The 17,900-nt window shown below is 39.7% G+C and overlaps 3 protein-coding genes across 3 annotated transcripts; 1 reads left to right on the top strand and 2 right to left on the bottom strand.

Annotated features, from left to right (window-relative positions):
- The first annotated feature begins 871 nt into the window (after positions 1-871).
- LOC124644793 (glycosyltransferase 25 family member) lies at positions 872-10,029 on the top strand. The gene is made up of 10 exons (XM_047184349.1): positions 872-1,353; positions 1,662-1,890; positions 2,249-2,364; positions 2,778-3,004; positions 3,196-3,505; positions 3,665-3,739; positions 3,902-3,959; positions 4,287-4,408; positions 4,961-5,158; positions 6,119-10,029. Exons 1-10 carry the CDS (start codon positions 1,151-1,153, stop codon positions 6,273-6,275), a joined length of 1,695 nt encoding a protein of 564 aa, XP_047040305.1. The 5' UTR covers positions 872-1,150; the 3' UTR covers positions 6,276-10,029.
- A 655-nt stretch (positions 10,030-10,684) lies between these two features.
- On the bottom strand, positions 10,685-12,405 carry LOC124644794 (cytosol aminopeptidase-like). The gene has a single exon (XM_047184350.1). It carries the CDS (start codon positions 12,403-12,405, stop codon positions 10,795-10,797), a length of 1,611 nt encoding a protein of 536 aa, XP_047040306.1. The 3' UTR covers positions 10,685-10,794.
- Positions 10,685-17,382, bottom strand: LOC124644792 (muscle M-line assembly protein unc-89). The gene is made up of 3 exons (XM_047184347.1): positions 17,230-17,382; positions 15,466-16,893; positions 10,685-14,326 (listed from the first exon to the last, which is right to left on the bottom strand). Exons 1-3 carry the CDS (start codon positions 17,297-17,299, stop codon positions 12,627-12,629), a joined length of 3,198 nt encoding a protein of 1,065 aa, XP_047040303.1. The 5' UTR covers positions 17,300-17,382; the 3' UTR covers positions 10,685-12,626.
- Positions 17,383-17,900: the final 518 nt, after the last annotated feature.

The following is a 17,900-nucleotide window of genomic DNA, read 5'->3' as shown; positions in this document are numbered from 1 at the left end:
AATGCAACGAGTTTGGTTGGGCTTAGTTATCTCAACGCCATTGACATATATTCTAGCGATAGACAAGAACATCCATACAAATAATTTACCCGCTATGTCGTCTGTTGACATTTCGTTGACGTATTGTGACATGTAGTCATCCTCATTGATGTTAATTGCAGAAGTGTCGCTCGTATTTTGCCTACATTTTTCATTACTCAAAAAGTTTATATCTAAGTGAATTCAAAATCATGTAATATATCAAAAAGTTTATTTATATCTAATTGAATGCAAAATCATGTAATATATTAAAACCAGGAACTTATTTTTAGGGTTTTTAATATTAATTACGATGTTTTTTTTTCTTAAGAGGGCTATCACAAATTTTCGCGAATTTAATTATTTTTTCTTGAAAGTAAGAACATACCATGACAAAGTGAAGTCTGTTTTCATTGATATTTTACCTACTGCTAGTTTTATGGCACATCTGTTTCTGCACGATTTTCTTAATCCATAATTCAAGATGGCGGGCGGGAACAAATTAATGCATATTTGTAAAATTGAATTGTAAATGAAAAGTATGATATACAAGCGTTGTAATAGCATGAACAGCGTGTAATTTTACTAACTTGACTCTCGAATAGTTTATATGTGTAAGTTTATACCTTGATATGTATTTTCTATTTTATAATTGTAGTTTCATAGACATCCATCTGACGCAGGTGTCAAAATCGCTCTGATTTGCCATTTTGGGCACTGCATAGTCTGCAGTGCAGTTCAGTGTGGTAAGCTTTTTGTTCGGAACGTTCTATCTATAATAGTACGTAGTACATATAATATATCGATGCTCAACGCAATGTAACAAACAACAAGGTGAAATAGTTCGTTCAAGAACGAGTGACAGGAATGGTGAACGGCGGAGTGAAAAACCGAACGTTTCCGATGATCGCCGAGCGATGTGCGTGGCTGACTTTAGGGTATATTTATATGTTCTGTGGACTCTGTGTTGGTGATGGTGACAGCGAGTGATGGATTCAGATGGATTCTATTGCATTTTGATGAATTGAGTATTTACACCTTTTAAGTACTTGAAAACTGGAGTTTCGTAACTGTGTTCTAGTTGTGAGCTTTATTTTTGGTTATTGCGGCCGTGTTATAAACAAAAAAAATAATGGACCCGATTGTTTTCGTATTGTTATTAAACTTTGTTTTCGGCTCTTTCCATTTGTGTAATGGGGAGGAAGTTAAGAAGGTACGCAACAAATTGCCGACGGTGGGAATATCAGTGCTTGTTCGAAATAAAGCCCATACTTTGCCGTACTTTTTAAGTTGTATAAATAACTTAGATTATCCTAAGAAGCGTTTATACTTGTGGTAAGTACTTTTTGATTTATGATTGGTTGTTTTAAAAATGTTGAATATTTACAGTTGACCTAATAATGTAAGTACACACATCTCTCCCAAACTGAAGAATATAACAGTAACCAAACATAGCCACCAGTGGTAAAGCTATTGTGGGAACATTTTTCTAAGATTGCATACTTAAAAATTACTGTGCTATGATGTTTATATCATTCACATTAATTTTTGTAGTAATTGAACAAATCTTGTTATACAAAAACCTACATATACATATACACAATGTGTACATTTGTTACATATAGTTTGTTTACTTTTTTTAGGATTTATAGTGACTTCAATGAAGACAAAAGTGTTGAGATAATACAAAAATGGGCTGACAAGTATTCATCTCAGTACAACGGCGTATATATCACAACAAACAGTTCGAGAGTCAGACACACTGATGAAAAGAGCTCGGTACAATGGAGTCCCGAGCATTTCAAGCATGTCATAAGGTTGAGAGAAGAAGCCCTGCAATTTGCTAGGAAAATGTGGGCAGATTATATGTTTGTGAGTATTTCTTTATTATCTGCCCAATAAATAAATCAATGACAAACCCAAATAAAGACAACCACCCAAATAAAGTATCCATATTGTAACTTTGTATTATTTAATTCACATGTTTTGCTATTTGAAAAGTATTTATACACTATACCAGAAATACAATGACCCTTCTTGACACTTAATCAAAAAATGTTCTGAGATAACACATTCACACTATGCTAAATTGAGTAATAGTTTTTTGTTTATCACTATTTAAACTAAGCAACATTCATTATTATTTTAGATAAGGTTCTTTCCTACTTAGTAGGATACTGTTTTTTGTTTATGTCTAACTTCCTATAACTTGCAAATGTGTTTATTTCAGATGATTGATGCTGATGTGTTCCTAACAAATCCTTCAACTCTCAAAGAACTTGTGAAGAAAGATCTTCCCATAGCTGCTCCCATGCTTGTATCAGATGGATTGTACTCAAACTTTTGGTTAGCTTCAGTTTGTCACGCTAATGCATGACGAAGCATGTTCCTTCATAAGGTGCTTTTCTAATGCTTTATGTTTTGAAACCATATTGCTATTGTTTAATGAAAGCATTCTTAGGCGTTCTATAGTATTCCTAAAAGCACGTCAGTTAATATATTTTATGCCAATGTAGTGCCAGGATTTCGTATTTTTTCACCAATTTTAATTACTCAGGACTCCTTTGGAAGAAATCCATTTTAAAGTGACATATCATATTACCACAAAGAGATTTTATGCATAAACCGTAAATACAGCTTGACCAAGATGAAGTTTAGACCAGCCACTACTTCAAATAGGGATCATCACTCACAAATAAGCAACCATTAAGATAGCTATACATATAAAATCAAGATAAAACATAAGTAATAATTTTCAGGTGTGGTATGACAGATAATTATTATTACCAGAGAACAGATGACTATAAGCCTATTCAGAGGATGGAAAAGCAAGGCTGCTTCGAAGTTCCGATGGTGCATACAGCTGTGCTAGTGTCTCTTAGAACCGCTGTTTCTGATCGGCTCACATATAGCCCGGATAAAATACCTTATTATGATGGACCTCAAGATGATATTATAGCCTTTGCAGTGAATGCTAAAAAATTTGGTAAGATATTAATGGCCTTACTTTAAAAAGTTAAACAGACTTTCAACACATGTTTAAGAAAATTCTTCATACCTTTTCTAAGACAAGTGACGAACGTCTGACTAACTTTTTGTAGTAGGATCATAAATGTTAATTTGATTAAGAGAAAAAAATAAGCAGTATTTTAATACTAATATAAAATATTTTTTTAGAGGTATCCCTGCACATTTGCAACGATGACTTGTATGGGTTCGCTCCAGTGCCATTAGAAGACAACCGTGAACTAAAGGATGATTACGAACAGTTATTGAATATCAAAACCGAGGCTATAGGTCGCGGTAGTCCCTTACCTTTAGACCAACATCTACAGGAGTATGTGAAGTACCCCAAGCCTTGGAAGTTTGGCTGCAGTCAGATCTATATGATAAACCTGGAAAGACGGACCGAGAGGAGAGAACTTATGGAGATGAATTTCAAGGAGTTAGGAATGGATGTCAAGCATTTCAAAGCTGTTGATGGAAGGTAAAACATGTATCTCTATTCTATTCTAAGTTTATCTTGTTACCTTACCTGGTTGTCTGAGGATAAAACAATATATAAACGATAATATTGTCAATGGTATTGTTTAATTCACAACAGTATGATTTTATGACTGACATTGACTATGATTTTTGTTTTCAGAGACTTGGATATGAACAACCTAAAGCAGTTATCTATTACTTTGATGCCAAACTATGAAGATCCTTATCATAAAAGGTATCTGTTCCTTTCAATATTTACGACATTGGTCATTATATTATAAAACATGCAATTAGTCTATTGTTGTTTTTATAAAAGAGGACTATTTAGGCGTTATGATCTATTTGTTAGATGCTGGTAGATCTCATATCAGTGTTAATATTTTATTACTTTTCCCAGACCAATGAAGGCGGGGGAAGTGGGCTGCTTTTTGAGTCATTACTATATTTGGAAAGAGGTGAGTTAAGTTTTCACATGCTAGATTCGTTGCTTTCAAAAGTAAATGTTCTGCATTCAGTGATGCTTTCAATCCAAACCAAAGTGACCAAAAGGCATTACCCCGCGGTTTTCCTCGCGTCTCGGGAAAACTTCTTCCCGTGCCCGGATAAAACAAAGCCCATATTCGGCGTAGAAAGTGTAGCTTCCTAACAATGAAATAATTATTCGAATCGGTTCAGTAGTTCCGGAGCCTATTTGATTCAAACAAATAAACAAATCTTTCCTCTTTATGCATATATTAGTATACAAGAAATATATATTTTTTTTGGTATATATATATATTCAGATAGTTGAGAAAAAGTACGCGATCACGCTGGTGTTAGAGGACGACATCCACTTCGTGCCGTACTTCCGGGACCGGTTCCTGAGGCTCATGCGGGAGATGGAACAGCTAGACTGGGACTTAGTGTGAGTTTCAATATTATCATTATTCGTTCTTTATTGTAAATTATTGTAAAACACATTTTAAATATCTTATATATAAAAATGAATTGCTGTTCGTTAGTCTGACTAAAACTCGAAAATGGCTGGATTGATTTGTCTTTTTTTGGTTTTAAAATGTTTGTAGAGGTCCAGGGTAGGTTTAAACGACACGAAATACGCGGGATAAGCTAGTTAAATATAAAAATATGAAAAAAATTGTGGCCACTGATATTGGGCCCAGGGAACTTTTTTCACAATACGTGCCATATCAAGGAGCCTTCTGAATCAGTCCCTTGACCTAGCCGCCTAACGACAGCTTCGTGAGGCTATTAGATCATCATATATATATTTTTTTATTTGAATATATGTGACAATAACGAAAATCGCAATTTTCCTAAGCTTAGATGTCTACTGCCAAATACATCGCTGAGCGCGAAAATCTTATACTGCAAAATTCTGAAGATACTCTTTCTCTTTTCTGCAGGCATGCGAGTCAGTTGTAGTAGTTAGATTTTTAATAATATAATTATTCCACAGCTACATCGGGCGTAAAATACTTTTGGACGACGAGGAACAATACGCGACTCAGCATATGACCAAGCCTCTCTACTCTTACTGGACTCTGGGCTACTTGTTGAGCGAGAAGGGAGCTCGGAAACTTCTAGAAGCACGACCGCTGGACCGCATGCTGCCAGTCGATGAGTTCCTGCCCATCATGTTCAACCAGCATCCCAAGTAAGTAAATGGCCCATCACTGATAAAGTCTCAGTCAGCCTGTCAGGAACTTATCTGACAGAAAACTATAACTTTTGGTTTCGCATATACAGATAGCAATATCTGACAGAAATTATAAGCAACGTTTACCTAGCAGATATCATTAACTATCGCATAACTAACTGACACTTTATCAGTAACCAGTGATATAAGGACGAGTGCAAGGCTGTAAATTCTTACTTTAGAATCTCTGAGTTACCAATAGTCTGGTAATAAAAAAAAAAACACATTTTACCTATTGATATTCTCCCCTTTTTGAAAAACCAATTAGGAATGTATTTATAAGCTGAAATCTGACACTGGGTTCCACAAATATTTACCTAATTGTGTAACAAATAGGTCACTCTATTTTAGTCGTGCTAATGTGCACATTCATATTAAACTGACCTAACACTAAAACCAGATTTAATGGCACATCGTTAAAACTTCGCTATTTTGCGCTAAGAAACGAAATTGTTCCCAAATATTTGGGATTCAATTTTAAATTGGAACTTAGATAAAATTGACGCTTTATGAGCTCGTAGATAAACACACATGGATTGCACGAATGCACAGTAATTATAGTTTCGTTAGCTATTGCAGTGAATTATATCATAATGATAAACACAGGTATTGTATTGCGTAAGTTTATAACACTCGTACTGTCCGGTTTCACAATTAGTCTTTTACTCTCTTCTGTCTTCTTAGGCTCAAGTTCACTGACAACATAACATATATGTATATTCGCTTTTCTTAAAAACACTGTTTACTTTGAAACTTCAACTAACAAATTAAATAAAAGTAGCATTCTTACGGTTATGCTGTCAGTGAACTTGGGCTCGTGAAATAAACAAAGCCAGTTATCTGCCCTCACTTAGGACCAGATATCCCTACAAAATAATTCTTCATGCACTAAATAATAAACCTTTTTATTGTCCGCAGTGATACATGGAAGGCCCATTTCCAGAACCGCAACTTGGAGGCTTACTCAGCAGCACCACTGTTGGTACATCCCACACACTACACTGGACAAGAAGGTTATATAAGCGACACTGAAGACTCGGACCTCGTTACTGAAAACTTTAAGAATGAACTCTGAATGTTAGTAATCTTGCAATAATATTATTGTAATACAACTAAATATATTGAAAGGTTTAATGGCATTAATGGCCAGTTTGTTTGAAGAAAAACTAAAGATGGCGTGTTAAGCATCCTGTTAAGTCTATTATATAATACAATACTTTTTGAGGTTTCGCGAAAAGGTCTATGTCATTTATCGGGCTCTAAACTATCTGTGTACCCATATAAAAAGTTTTGTAATCTTGGTGTAAAAACCGGACATACAGACAGACTGGGTCTCTTCTGCATTTATAATATTAGTAAGGATTTCTACTGATTTCAGACTGGTATGCAGAACGAATAGAATGTATATGTACGCGAAAGTTGTCGAATTCAGGCCTAAAACAATATATTTTATTGTATTACCACAACGATAAGTAAGCGACAATGCGACTGTTGTATGTAATTGAGTATGTCGGTTATAGATCTAAGCATAATTTGAAATGTGTACCAAAGTTAGACTCGCGTTTAAACCTGGAACTTTTTAAAGACATTATTTGTACACCCATGCTATACTTTTTATATACATATGTAGGTATATATAAGTTCCGAATATTATTTAAATAAGTTTGTCTGCTACATAATACGTTCGAGACTATATACCGATTCCAGGCGAAAATGCGGGTCAAAATATTCCTATTAATTTTTAGTTGCAAAGAGGTTATTATATGGAGTCGACAATATGAGAGCGATATTTTCTACTTTCATTATTGCCTAGCAATGTTTATCTTAGTTCCTATGAGTTATGTAGGCCGATAGCGTTTCATATTGTATTGTTTAGTTTGTAAATCAAGTCATTTCTGTGCCATTTACAGAAAAAAATTACAAGATGACATTATAAAAATCTTGCAGTCATTGTCTTCTCCACATTATATTTTGGGCATGTTAGTGTTTAGGTAATTGTAAGTAATATTGTTCAGCAAGTGGGTTCTATTCAAGGGCAGTGTGTTTTTTAAATTCATATCAGATCCGTGACCTACTTTCTGTAAAAAAATATTTTCATAATAATACCTACGCCATTTTCTATAATAAGTTGAACTAATCAACAAAAAATGTTATAAGTATAGCATCTTTATAGCTAATTTTATTATAGTTTACACAATAACCAAATCGTTTTCAAGCTGTCAATAAATGAGCATGATATCCCTACATAGCACTTAAACAATTTCTGTTATGTTTATAAACATTAAATACATTCTTATATTTGCTTGCGGATAACCCGAAATGTAAAAGCAACGTTCCCTCTACTTTCACGCGGTAATCGCATGTTGTTCTCGTGTGGCATGCATACGTCAGATAGTATCGTCCGGCGTCGGCGTCGACGGACATACATTAATGTGGAAAGTGCGTCCGTCACGGCTCCTATCTCGCGAATCGCGACTATTAGCTCATCTATAACATAGCTGCCAGATGTCAACGAACACGCATACGTATCTGTCACGCACGCTTAAGTAAGATTCAGACCGATCGGGTATGCCGCATCCCATTTGAAATACGTAATTAAAATTCGAACTATATACTTACAAACCTAAAATTACCTTTTGATACTAAAATTGTACAAACTAAAATAAAAACATGTAACATATGTTCATGTACATAAATTCACATTTGGATACAATTAGCCTCTCCGAACGACTCCGATTGGCGGCTAAAACACGATCCGACGCGGCCAGTCATTCTGTCTGAAACTTCCTTTAAACACATCTATAATTCACTGTACCAGCTCTTCTTGAGTAATTGACGATGATGTACGTCAATAATACTTAGTATAATTATACTTGGCTATGAGTTTCGACTGAAGCTATTTTATGACATGAACGGCAGAGAATTTTTTCTATTGTTCTGCTAGATTTAGAATTTTATGATGTGAGCGACGTCCATTTGTGCCAAACTCGTGTAGTAGGGCCGTGTTATACTGGGGAGTAGGAGCGATGCGAAGGGCTGCGGGACCAGTTTCGAACCAAAACACAACGAAAAAGTTTTTAATGCGATTCACTAAAACAAAACGTTCAATTCGATAAAAAGGATGTATTGGTAAAGAGCTTTTCTTAATTACCTTTCCTGTTGTGGTTGGTCTTATTTTGTACTAAAATATTCATTGTACATTGAAAGTTATTTACATTATGACCGCCTCTGTACTAATGGTATAAGTACCTATATGTTTATACTATGTTGAATCTCATGTAATTTAGCGACTGCTGAGCGATTTACAAGTCATTGTTAGCCTTACATTTTTGGCTCGCATCTACGTGCCATTCGAAGTGGACAGCACCATATATAACACTGTATCGCCTTGTATAGACGTGCCTCGCAGTTTCACTCGCCCTTGGCCCGCCTCATCGGCGCTTGTCTCACTTCTCCGTATCGCATAGCGTTGGCGCATTTGGTTTATATTATATCACTGTTGAGCCCTTTAGTGTCATATTTTTATATCCGATAGATGTATTAAGCTTCCCACATATATGTGTAATCGTATGTCGTGTGTATTATATTTGATAGAAAACATTCCTCGTATATTATGGATTCTTGAAGATCACAGAGAAAGGCATTGGGTCACTATTATGTCTATTTCTGGATAACAAAGATTAAGTGATTATTTCTGTGTAATAGATAACAGTAACACGCATTTATTAGATAGCAGTTTTTTTATGTATTGGTACATTGTATTAGGCTTATTTGGATTCCATCATTATTATAGCTATGGTTTGCTTATGATTTTGATAGTGCAAAGTTAACTCATGTATTAACCTATGTAAGAACACAGCGCCCGTACCCGACGGAGTTCCTGGTCGAGCTCTCGTCCTGGCCCTGAAGGAGCTGGAACCCCAGCTGGGCGGGCTCTTCACGGCATGTCTCGTGCAGGGTCAGTTTCCCAATGTGTGGAAGGAGGGGAGGCTGGTGCTGCTCAGGAAGGAGGGGTGCCCCGCGGACTCGCCGTCCGCGTATCGGCCCATAGTGCTGCTCGACGAGGCGGGAAAACTCTTTGAGCGCATCATAGCAGATCGCCTCGTCAGCCACTTGTGCAGAGAGGTACTGGACGACAACCAATTCGGTTTTCGTCTTGGGCGCTCCACCATAGACTCCATCATGCGCGTGAGGGTCCTGACGGAGGAGACGGTGTCCCGGGGTGGGGTGGTGCTGGCAGGCCGCAGGTGGTGAACCGCATCCGGAGCCAGGGCCGCGAGGTGGCCCTAAACAAGTCGGAGGCCATCGTGTTTCATGGTCTCCGACGTGCGCCGCCGCCGGAATCGCACATCTTGGTCAGCGGGGCCTGGATGCCTGTCGGGCCCACCATGAAGTACCTGGGCTGCTCGACAGCCGATGAGAATTCGAGCCCTTCGATCTAGAGGCGAAAGTACTCGCGTCATTATATCGATGGCGCAACCAAGAGCGGCCACGGGACTCGAGGCCGGTGCAGCGGCAGATCGTGCTGCGCCGAGAACTCCGTCGGGTCCTGGTGGCGGAATGGTGGCAAAGGCTGCTCCCTGTCATTCATGGTGATGCAGGGGCTGTCGGGGCATGGGTGCACCGGGCGCAGGAGAAGCTTAACGCTCTACCCCTCCGCCTCTCCCCAGGCGGAGGAAGTCCATGAGGATTCCCTCCCCCCCTCCCCCGAATGTACCTATAAGTGTATCTACATAAAATAAGTCTAGATAGAGTTTTGTTTAAATAAAATAAATAATTGTAAGTACTTTTAAAAAATTAATATATTTTTTTGAACGTGCCAATAATAATCTAATCTTTAATTAATTAATATAATCTTTATAGTTAATATTTTTTGAAAATAAATGGCTATAATCAAAACGTACTTTTATTTCAATGGCGACATGAAACCATAGTGATTTTTAACAATATAATGATTCCACCTTCAGAAAATTTATTTTCATTATTTTTTCGTGAAAACAAAAATTGTAGGTGCCATGAGAAGGATACTAAAGTTCAGGTTTCCAAGAAAGTGTTTTGGCGGTCGTTTGGTTCGAGTGCTGATGACTATGTCGTACGGGAGGCTGCTGCGGTGATGAGGTCGCACTACGCGGAGCTGAGCGAGTGCAGCGCCGCGCTGGGCCGCATGGTGGACGCGCTGGGCTGCCAGCTCCCTTCGCCGCAGCCGCACTGCGCCGAGCTGCGGCGCGCGCTGCAGGACTGCTACAACGCACGCCCCGCCCGCCCGCTCGACTGCAACCAACTCGTCAAGGCTCTCATGCAATGTGCGCGCGAACACGCTCTTCATCAACATCCATAATGCGCACTCATACATTATGGATGACTGCATAACAAATGTAATTATTATCATCGGATAAAACTGTTACGTGTATTTACACGTCAATGACCATCCAGTGACCATTTTTTAAATTTTCAACCAGGTGAATTTGTAATAAAAAACATTGAAAATGTTAAAGGGTTTTATTACTTGACAAATATGAATAAATCAAAAATGTATAGCTCATGAACGAATTACTACACAAAAAAATATTGTCTATAAGCGAATAATACTTGTATTATAATTTAGAAGATGCTATCATTTGGTGTAACAACTCAATAACTGTTCTGGTGGGTCTGCCGGTCATGCCGCGCGCCAGGTACGGGAAGTCGGTACCCAAGGTATAGCCCACGTTGTATGTGTCCAGATGCATCCATTGACTGTCGCTTGCAAATTGCTTCAGGAAAGCAGCACAGTTTGCGGAGTCGCCATAACGCTCAAGTCCTGTGTTAGCAACATCCGCCGTCTCGCAATTATTGACGCGGTCCTCGTAAAACTTCCACAGAGGCATTCTCCACACCCTGTCACCTGTATGAGCACTCGCCAGTTCGATGTAGCGGAATAACTCGTCTGAATTCGTGTAACAAGCGCATGCTGCTCCGCCGAGGTAATGTAATAGTTCTTTTGACATTGTGCCTATGTCGATAATGAATTTGGGCCAGTAGTTTCGTGCATAAACTAAACTGTCTGCGATAAGAAGTCTTCCCTCACGTGACGGCATCCTTATAAGAATAGATTTATCGTTCGCATTATAAATTAAATCTCCAAATTTGGGACTTCTTCCGTTGGGCATCAGCTCACACATCGGTAGAATACCTCTGATGTTTACGGGGAGTTTGAGTCTCGCTGCAGCTCTGATTATTGCTAATACGCAAGCTGCTCCGGCCATGTCACCCTTCATATATCTTAAATCCTTAGGTGACTGCAAGTCCAAGCTTCCACTATCAAATGTGACTCCTTTGCCGATCATGATAATGGGGCGTGTGTATTCATCAGCTCCATAATAACTGAGTTCTACGAGCAGTGGCGGCTGTACAGAAGATTTTCCTACAGATACGAATCCACCCATTTCACGACCGGCCGCCCAACCTTTTGTTTTCACCTCCACATTAATATCCAACTCACATAAAATATCCACAGCTATCTTAGCGAACTTAGTAGGATTTAATATGTTTGCCGGCATTTCTTGTAGATGTCTTGCTAGATTTTGAGCTTCCGCTTTTAATGTTCCTATTTTCCAACCGTCCTCGTCGCAGTCATCGTATAGAAGAAGATTTGGATTAGGAATAACTTTCTGGTTTGCATGACTTCTATATTTGTTGAATTCCCATACTGCGAGGTTTGCTCCCTCAGCGGCTGCCTCAGCATTACCGAATGATTCTACATCAATTTCCTTGGGGTGAAAACCACGAAGTGCTCTTGCTCCTGCGGCTGCTGCTATTCGTATTGCTTCCTTCGTTTCATCTAACTGCTCGATTTTATTGAATGTCACACATTCGCTGCCGAGCCCTGCAACAGCTACGTAAGCGTACTTTGGATCTAAGTCGTAAAATACTCTAGTTTCGCCTAGTTTTGGTATCGGAGTCAGTTTGAGCATTGACCATAGCTTCCCCGAAACTTCTTTATCATATTTCTGTCCACTGGCGGTGAGGATTGCCGGATCAATAGCTACGTGTTCATTGTAATAAACGCCAAGGACAAGTCCTCTATTTCTTATAGCACATGCCTTCGGATCGTGTAGTTTGCGAGGTGGTATGAAAGGAATACAATCTGAGACCGGCAATTTGAATTGAGATATGAGACGAACATATTTGCGATGTGACACGATATTATGGCGTAACAGTAACATTTTGATTTTGTAAACAATATTTTTGGAAAAAAATGTCTTGTGGTCGTTGCCAACTGGTTTAGGCTTATTTTTAGTACGAGTTTCTATTATAATTCAATTATACATAAGACGTTATGTGTAAGTTTAATTATTAATAAAAACAAATATTTTCACAGTATCACACATCATACATTTCTCACGATTCAATCAGATTATCGCACAATATGTCTTTTGGGAAGAGGTCAAGAAGTCTTCTTCTTGAGCCAGCTGGGTGTATAACGTTTGTACCACTCAGGAATATTCAACAGGAGTGTTTCTTGTAACTGTCGATATATGATCAGTATGAGAAAAGGAATGGCGAGTCTCTCATCTTTAAAGAAATAGACCCAAAAAGCTAAAAGAAGCAAGCAAACATCTACTGTGTAGTCAATAGCAGATCTTACGTTCATCTTCGCCTTCTCTTCAAGTTCTTGGTAGTTAATAGGTATAACAATGGTTGCGCGCTCAGCTTTTCTTAGAACTACTTGTTGAGTACATTTCTTTTGCGTATCGTTTTGATGTTCCGGAGGAGTAGCAGCCGTTGTTTTGGTTTTTTTATCCGGTATATTTTTAACACTGTTATTGGGTTGCTTGGTCTTAACTGATTTGTTGATTGAATTTGTAGTTTTTCCTTTTTTAGGAGTCGCCGTACTGTTATTTGTTTTATTCACAATCTTCTTTGGTGTTGCTACTTGGTTCTCTTCAGTATTTTCAGGCTTCGTTTCAAGTTGCTGCTTCTCAGCAACAGCTTTTAAGTCTTCTGTTTTAAGGTACATAGGTGCTGCTGATTTCTTTTGGCTACCGTACTCTTTTACAATACTACCATAATAATCAATCACTGTTCTTCCTTCTTCACTTACCTTGTCCTGCATTTTATCAATTTTATTATTTGTTTTAAGATTATCGTTGGGTACATTTTCTTCCGGCGTTTTTTCGGTTTCCTTTTTATGAAGTAATTTAGGGAACTTAGTATTAGTGATTTTCTTAAATATTGTAAGCTTTTCTTCTTTCTTAGGTTTTTCCATTGCTTTAAGTTTTTCTGTTGTTTTAAGTTTTTCAGTTGCATTAGATTTTTCTATTATTGCAGATTTTCCAATTTTGATTTTTTCGCTAATTTTTGGCTTTTCTTTAGGTTTCGATTTCTCTTCAACTTTTGGAAGTTCAGGTGCAGGGTTTGGCTTGATTTCCAGTAGTTCTGGCTCTCTCCGCTTTAATATAGGTTTTGGAACAAAATTAGGATCAGGAAGTGGCAAAGGTTTGAGAGGCTCGTTTTCTGACACATCCTCTTCTTCCTCTTCAATGAAGTCTTTAAGAGGCGAAGGCCTAGCCATTTTGTCTCTCGGATTGTATGTTTCCTCTTCGTTAGAATATTGGCTTCGTCGGTCTATCTCTCCATCGAGACTCCCTTCATCTGTATATTCCCCATCCGAAGAAACAGTGCTAGCTGTGTAGTCTTCATCAAAAGACATGTGTTGCCACTTATGATCAGATGTTTCAGAATCTACTGAAACTTGTGGCGCGCTAAGCGTGTATTGTGAGTTGTCAACAGATTCTACTTTAGTTATCATTTCTGGTTTTTTGAACTTTGTTTCAGAGATCTCTTCGTGCGATTTTGGCATATCTTGATTCTTTCTCACGTTTTCGCGATCATAGCTAGTATTATACGGAATGTCAGTTTTGTGATTAGGGGGTCTATCGTCTTTGTTTCTGTTTTGTTCTTCTTTCATAGCTACAGCTTTGTGAACACGCGCCATTGCTAGTTCATGCAGTAGCTGTGATGAGCTGACGGCATTACGGAGCGCTTTGAATGGCATCATGCAGCGAGAGCTCAGCTCCGGCGCAGAGAACGAGAGTGGAGGCGGCGTTAGAGCATCCAGATCCAGTTGTATCGATTGTCTCTTTTCTGAAATTATAAAGGCAATTTATGTAGTTACTTTAGTATTCAACAGTTTGAGGACTTGGGAGCTTTGTTTTTACATTTGCGCCTTTGCGAAGTGTAAAAGTAAATTCGCTTTTGCTTGCATGTTGATAAATTAAAACCAGTGAGCAATAGTTTGATTCAACTCGTAAACAAGCATAACTTTGCAGTATCTAACGTAACTGTTGACTGTTGGTATCTAAAGGTAACTTAAATTTATTTTTAGTTGTTAAATTCGTTTACGCTGAAAATAGATTTGATTTCGCATATGTTCAGTTGTATGTAAATTTCGCAGAAGCTGCGATGCGGTCAGCATCTCGAGTTTATGTTTGTACGGAGTTATGATAGCGCGCAATTCAGGAGGTACCGTTGTATATTATTAAGACTTTAGCCAGCTGGCTTTGGCGGATGTCTGTTAACAGACGCATTATGCATCGTCGATACAGTTTATCTTTTTATTTAATCAAATGTAGAGTATTACTAAATTAAAGGGGGAAATTAAATTTAATTTCAAAGGTATTTCTCTATGTGTGTAGCTACACTTTACTCAGCAACACACAGATCTCGTCAAAATGCATAATAATATATAAAATCAATGACTCAAAATTAGATGTTGAATTCGCATCACCCAAAAAATGATTATGTTCTTAACAATATGGCACGATATATGGAGATATGATACGATATAAAATATGGAGTGAAATGAAAATATGATGGCAATTTCATTACATTCGAAGTTCACAATCACTACATAGTATAAAACAAAGTCGGTTTTTCTGTCCATTTGTACGCTCACATCTTCAAAACTACGCAACCGATTTTCAACGTTATTTTAATACATAAAGTTATCGAAGAGGAAGGTTTATATTATGTACTTGACCCGTGCGAAGCAGGCGCGGGTTGCCAGTAAACCAATAAATGATCATAGACCCATTTTCACACTGTTATTATAACAAATCGCAAACAGCAGATATAATGGTACTTATGGAATTTTATGTAAAGAAAGTTCCAGTTTTGTTTTCACCAATTACGCCATCTTCTTGGATATCTTTTTTTCAATTTTGAGCCAATGGTTGTAAACAAAGCAGTTGCAGTACAGATATGAATATTTAAACAGTGCTTACCGGATTTTTCCATTTGTTTTTGCGAATCTGGGTAGAGTACCAACATGAATTCGCTGCTGCCAGAGGGGTCCCGGGCTGGCGAGCGGCGCGGTTGCCGCGCGGGAGGCTGTGCTTCGGTAGGCGCAGTGTGCGCGCGCTTACGCCGAGGTGCCGGCGATACGCGAGTGTCAGCACTGCCATCTTCACGTGTAAGGACCTCATTTATTATCTTCGATTCCACAGCCAAGAACTCCATGTCTACTGGCCGGCCGGGTATCCTCACCGGCGCTGACTCAACACTAGGCGCGCTCATCCCGTATGGACTCTCAGCTTTAACACGAAAACGATACTCACTCCCTTCGATGAGATCAAAGAGAGTAATGTTCGTCTTCCGACTGGTGGTCGCTTTTAGCCACACGTTCCAGCCTTGTCGATAATACTCCACCACATAATTCCCAATGCGACAACCGCCGTCGTCCTCGGGCGGCTCCCAATCCAGTGTGACGGACTTGTCGACCTGCCGTGCTACCGACACTCGCTGCGGTGGGTCTGGTGGTGCCGTTATCGTCACTAGGAAAGCTGCGGTGTCCTCTCCGATGCTGTTTTTCGCATGAATCTGATATTCCCCTCGGTCGCTTCGTCGTGCTGAATGTATTTTGAGCATCGAAAATTTTGAAGTATTCGAAATCTCAACTCGGTCGTCTACCACTATGGGTTGACCGTCATGTCGCCATTCTACTGTAGGTGTTGGTTTCCCAACTATCGTAGTTTTCAAGAATACGGTTTCGTTAATTTCGTATAACAATCCATCCTCGTATTGACGCGGGTAGCGTAACTTCGGTGCTGCTTCCAGTGATAATCGGGCTTTTGTAACCGCGTGTCCACTGCGATTTGTTGCTGTGCATTTTATTTCACCTTCATCGCTAGGTAACGTTTGATGGAAGACAAGAACACTCGTAGAATCGCTCGTAGTGATCGCCGTTCTTCGACTGCTGAAAATCTCATAATCATCTTTGAACCAAGCTATAGTTGGTGGAGGTGTACCAGAGAAAGCGACTCGGAATTCTGTTTTATCATTTTCAAGAACGGTCAAATCCTCTAAATGTTGAAGGAAAAGCGGTGGTTCATGAGGAAGTCGGTCGGAGCTGACAGTGAGCACATCAGATAGGTCGCTGTAGTCGGAGCGGCCGACGGCGTTGAGCGCTGCGACGCGGAACTGGTAGCGGTAGGGCGGCTCCAAGCCGGTGAGCACCAGCTCGGGCCGCAGCACGACGGGTGGCGCCGTGCGGATCCAGTCGGGGGCGCCCAGGCGGTTGCACTCCACTTGATAGCCCAGCAGCGGCGCGCCTCCGTCGTGTGCCGCCGGTGCCCATTTTAACGTGATCGAATTCGGCTCCTCATCCGATAGTATCGGTATAATATCTGGCTTTCCTGGGGTTGCAGGCCGTCCTGTAAATCGAGACGAAGTTAGGCGTTACTCTATGCAATTGAATGGTTTAAGATAAAATTAAATATCGTCTAGTCGGGCGTTAACCTTTGTTCCGTAACGACAGTGCTGCCGGTATAAGCCATTTGGCATAAAACTCCTTTCAAAATTAGACGCGTGATAATCGTTACATGAACGCGGACGGTCTTACGATTTGTTTTGTTGTGCCACGCTTTAGGAATCGCAGCGCGCAGTCTTTTTAAAAATAGAAATGTAGGCAAGGGGCTGGAGAGAGTCGCACACGTGCGGCAGGTTGTTATGGATGGTGCCGGTGCAAGGGATGCTAGGGTTGGGTTTACCTGCGGTTTTCCAGCGCACGTTCTTGCTGGGCTTGTGGACGTAGTGTGAGGCGGACTGGTGGTTGCCCATGGCGGCGGCGGCGCGCGCCGACACACTGAGCGCGGCGCCCGCTCGCCCCCGCCCTCGCCGCGCGCCGCGCTCTGGGAATAACTCTGCGCGGAGCCGCGCCCGCGCGCCCGGATGCGATCTTGATCTGTTTGATCGATAGCTTTTCATTAACGATCTTCAGGCCACGACCTTTGGCGCTGCTGTCGATCATGTTCATTTCAATCATATCCCATCATTGCCAATTCGTAGATGTCCACTATCCGGCAATCAATTCATGTAAAAATTATACAACACACAACATACTCCAAAATCCTGAAGCTTTTTGCTTTTGGCTACACGTTACTAGGTATGCTTAATGTCGACAATAAATTGTAAAACTAAATAATAAAGTTCGTGAAAACAATATGACGTCAGCGTGAGGACATCTTGTGTTACAAGTTGGTATTAAATCCTGAAAGAGTTACCGAAAACATTGTTGATCTTTTTGAGTTGATAGCCGATACTCATGCTCCACCTATTGAGAAAAGCTGAAACATATCAGCGACTAAGCTCTCTGAAAACGTCTGTTGTATGAGACTGAAATAAAAATGTGTCAGCCTGCGTGAACTTTTCGGGTGGAACG

The sequence above is a fragment of the Helicoverpa zea genome, chromosome 31 (assembly GCF_022581195.2).
Source record: "Helicoverpa zea isolate HzStark_Cry1AcR chromosome 31, ilHelZeax1.1, whole genome shotgun sequence".
NCBI lineage: Eukaryota > Metazoa > Arthropoda > Insecta > Lepidoptera > Noctuidae > Helicoverpa > Helicoverpa zea.
The sequence above is the reverse complement of the archived record's forward strand: the minus strand, read 5'-3'. Positions and strand labels throughout refer to the sequence as shown.